Source organism: Trachurus japonicus, chromosome 5 (assembly GCF_045865225.1).
Source record: "Trachurus japonicus isolate A0001 chromosome 5, Traja_1.0".
Lineage (NCBI taxonomy): Eukaryota > Metazoa > Chordata > Actinopteri > Carangiformes > Carangidae > Trachurus > Trachurus japonicus.
Window position 1 is genome coordinate 18,284,261 of NC_140911.1, and position 4,067 is coordinate 18,288,327.

Genomic DNA, 4,067 nt, shown 5'->3' on the forward strand with positions numbered 1-4,067 from the left:
GAAGCCGCCCGGCGTCCTTGTGTTTCCAGGTTAGTGGATGTAAACAGGACAGGAGGAGCAGGAGGACAACATGAGCCGACTGGACCTGCTGAACGTGTTCCTGACCGACCGGCTCACCGCGGCCGCTGAGGAGATCTTCCGCGCCGTGAAGGACGCGGTGGCGGACTACCAGAGCGAGGTGCTGCGCTCCAAGGAGGAGAACGAGCGGCTCAAGCGGCTGCTCAACGTGGCCGTGCAGCGGCTCCTGCTGCTGCAGCCAGGACCAGGACCAGGACCAGGACCAGGTGAGCAAGCACCGACCGACCGAGCTGCCACATCCCATCATAGGTCACTGCTCGCCTCGCGGTACCACTGGCACTGTAGCTGCGAGGCTGTAGGCTGCTAAACCCACTACTGACTCTGACAGCTCACTCAGTCACAACACTGTCAACACCAGTTATTACAATGGAACAGGCGAAGTGATGGATCTATGGAGGAACTCATAGCATTTCCTTTGTGCTATAGGATATCACTAAGATAAGAATTTATTATTTCCAAAGGGATATCAATCAATCAATCTATCAATCAATCAATTTGTTTATTTCGGGCATGTCAATTTAAATCATCATCATCACACTTCATTTTAGTCCAAATAACACAATACACATGGGCGGAGAAGCAAAAGCTTATCTAGTCCTGCCCCCATTACCCACAGAATAAAAATCTTTATCATAATCTTTTCTTATTCTTTTTGCTTTCTTTTTTTTTTACATTTTGATATAACATTCTTTTACTTATGTTATGACATTTTGACATCTGTTACAGCAGTAGGTAGTATACAGGTCATATCATAATCTTTTCTTTTCTTTTTGCTTTTCTTTTTTTTTTTTTACATTTTGATATAACATTCTTTTACTTATGACATTTTGACATCACATGTTACAGCAGTAGGTAGCCTAGTATACAGGTCATATCATAATCTTTTCTTTTTGCTTTTTTACATTTTGATATAACATTCTTTTACTTATGACATTTTGACATAACATGTGATAATCAGCTTAAATAATACACATTGTGAATTACCACTAAAAGTGTTAATCATTATATAATACTGTAATTATATACCATTATATAATAATGATAAAGATAAGGTTAAAGGTCAGATTAAATGATGATGATGATGATGATGGACCTATAGGAGTTATGATGTGTGGTGAAAGTATTATGGGCTTAGCTCTGATTCAATACACTCTCCTGTTCTCCATACATGTTAAATAAGAATAATGCACTAAATTACATTACATAAGAATAATACACTATTTCAACGTTATATTTGAAAATGTGAAAAAATGTAGGAAACAAAATCTAGGAAGACATGAATCCTTTCTCACCTAACTGATAATTTGGTTCTGATTACAATATTTGATAAACAAAACATAACAGAAGAACAGGACATATTAACCAGGTATTAATGTTTATAAATGATGTCTTGCTATCTTGCTGTACAGTGATCTGTTCTGGGAGGGCTTCAAATTGCAACACTTTGTATTGGGAATCCATTTTTAATTTTACTTTTACTTATAATTGTAAGGTTATGGTCAATTATATAAGATAGTTTGATAACATGGACTGATTATGACACTGTAACATCTGTAATCTTACAGTGGCAGCTACTGGAGGGGCTGAATGGCTCTGTTAGTCATTTTACTTCATCACATCACAGCATGTATCCTCAGTCATTCATCTCCCATGATCAAAAAAAAAGAAAAATTACATAAGAGAGCAGCCAGATGATGTCAGAGCTTCGAAATAAATACGTAAAGTAAAGCAAATGAATCATTTTTAGTGATGTCACTCAATGTTAGTCGACATACACCAGATTTACATTTCAAGGCTTTCTTAAAACTCAACAAAGAACTACATGTCTTCAACTCATCACTGAGCTTATTCCACATTTTAACTCCTAAGACTGAAACACATTTGTATTTTATATTAGTTCTCACTTTACACATTTCAAAAATCAATAACCCTCTTAAATTATAGTTTCCTTTTCTTAATTTAAATAACTGAAGGATACAAGCAGGAAGGCTGTTGTTCTTTACTCGAAAAATGATTTCCATTGTCTTTAGGAACACAATATCTGAAAATTTGAATGCATTAGATCTTAAAAATAGTGGGTTGGTAAGTTCACAATAGCACTCTTTGTTTATTATTCTAATAACTCTTTTTTGAAGCTTGATTATAGGGTCTATGTTTGTTTTATAAACATTTCCCCAAACTTCAACGCAGTATGTCAAATATGGAAATATAAGAGAATAATATAAAATATGCAGACATTTCTTATTCAACATGTCCCTTGTTTTATAAAGAATAGCAATGGATTTGGATATTTTTCCCTTGATATATTCTATACGTTTTAGTGTTTTGTTTTAGTTTGAGACAACCATAGAAATGTTACCGTCCTTGACAATGCATGACAGTGATGATGTTGACCACCTTTTTTCAGAACTTCACACTGTCCAGCCCCGAGAGGACGGCCAGCCCTGTGAGTCCGAGTGGAGTGGAAATGTGGAGCTGCTGCCTCAGGTGAAAGAAGAACCGGAGCTCACAAACATTCAGACGGATTTTTCTTTTTCTCACGAGGAGAGAGACTCAGAGGAAGGAAACTGTAGTCACGTGGTCACGCCGCTGCAAAGGCCAAACGCTCCGCAGGCCGAAGCCCAGACCGCGTGCACCACCAGACTGAGCGTCTCCCCGCCTCCCATCATCACCTCCCAGGAGATCAAGGCGGAGGAGGGTGGCAGAGAGGAGGACAGAGGAGGACAGCAGCAGCAGCAGCAGCAGCAGCAGCAGCAGCAGCAGCAGCAGCAGCAGCAGCAGCAGCAGCAGCCCGCCAACAGCTTAGCGTCCCCTCCCACCGTTCAGTCAAACCACCGTAGAGCTCACACTCACAGGACTCAGAAACCAGACGCGCAGGCCAGAGGGCCGCTCCGCTCCAACGGGAAACCGGGCGCGCACGTGCTGCAGATCAAGAACGTGCGGTCCCTGAAGCCGCCCCTGCCCCGCTCCTCCCACCCGAGCCCGAGCATCCAGAGGTGGCACAGCTGCAAGGAGTGCGGGAAGGGCTTCAGCTTCGCCTGCCAGCTGGAGGTCCACATGCGCTGGCACACCAAGGAGAAGCCGTACAGCTGCGCCGTGTGCCGGAAGAGCTTCACCACGGTCAGCATGCTCAAGAGGCACCACCGCATCCACACCGGGGAGAAGCCCTTCCGCTGCCACGTCTGCGGGAAGTGTTTCAACCAGTCGGCCCACCTCAACACTCACTTCAGGCTGCACACCAGAGAGAGGGCCGGCTGGAGCCGAGCGCCGCACTGCAAGTGAACCGAGACCCTCGGAGCAACGGGGAATTCATCTGTCGACTGTGAAACACTTGAAATGTCAGACTCAGACTGTATAGTAGTGGTGGTGTGTGATTGTGGTGTCTTATTGTTGTGCAATAAAACGCAGTATGTGAATAATTCAGATCCAGCGGTTGTGTTGTTTCATGCAACATCATGTCACTCGTCGTCAGCTTCAGAGCTGTAAAACAGCACAGATGTGGTGATGATCACAGCTGTAGAGCCCATGTAGGAGCACACACTGCAAAAACTCAAATATCTTACCAAGAATATTTGTCTTATTTCTAGTCAAAATGTCATTTCTAGTCAAAACAAATCTCATTCTACTTAAAATAAGACTCATCACATTAAAAAGCAGCTTGTTTTTAGACACTTTTTACTTCTTTCAAGCAGATTTTCACTTGAAATAAGTAGAAAAATCTGATAGTGGAGCAAGTTTTTCTTTCTTATTACAAGCACAAAAAACCTGCTTTCACTGGCAGATTTTTCTACTAATTTCAGGTGAAAATTTGTTTGAAACAAGTGAAAATGATCTAAAAACAAGTTAATTTTTAGGTGATGAGTCTTATTTTAAGTGGAAAGAGATTAGTTTTGACTAGAAATGAGACATTTTGACAAGAAATAAGACAAATATTCTTGGAAAGATTGTGAGTTTTTGCAGTGGCAGAGAGGATGAGCACAGAATTGGAG

General features: G+C 41.7%; 1 protein-coding gene across 1 annotated transcript; it reads left to right on the plus strand.

The window, feature by feature from the left end:
- On the plus strand, positions 1 to 3,488 carry LOC146987427 (uncharacterized). The gene is made up of 2 exons (XM_085778031.1): positions 1 to 247; positions 2,476 to 3,488. The coding sequence occupies exons 1-2, from the start codon at positions 71 to 73 to the stop codon at positions 3,358 to 3,360; spliced, it is 1,062 nt and encodes a 353-aa protein (XP_085634157.1). The 5' UTR covers positions 1 to 70; the 3' UTR covers positions 3,361 to 3,488.
- Positions 3,489 to 4,067: the final 579 nt, after the last annotated feature.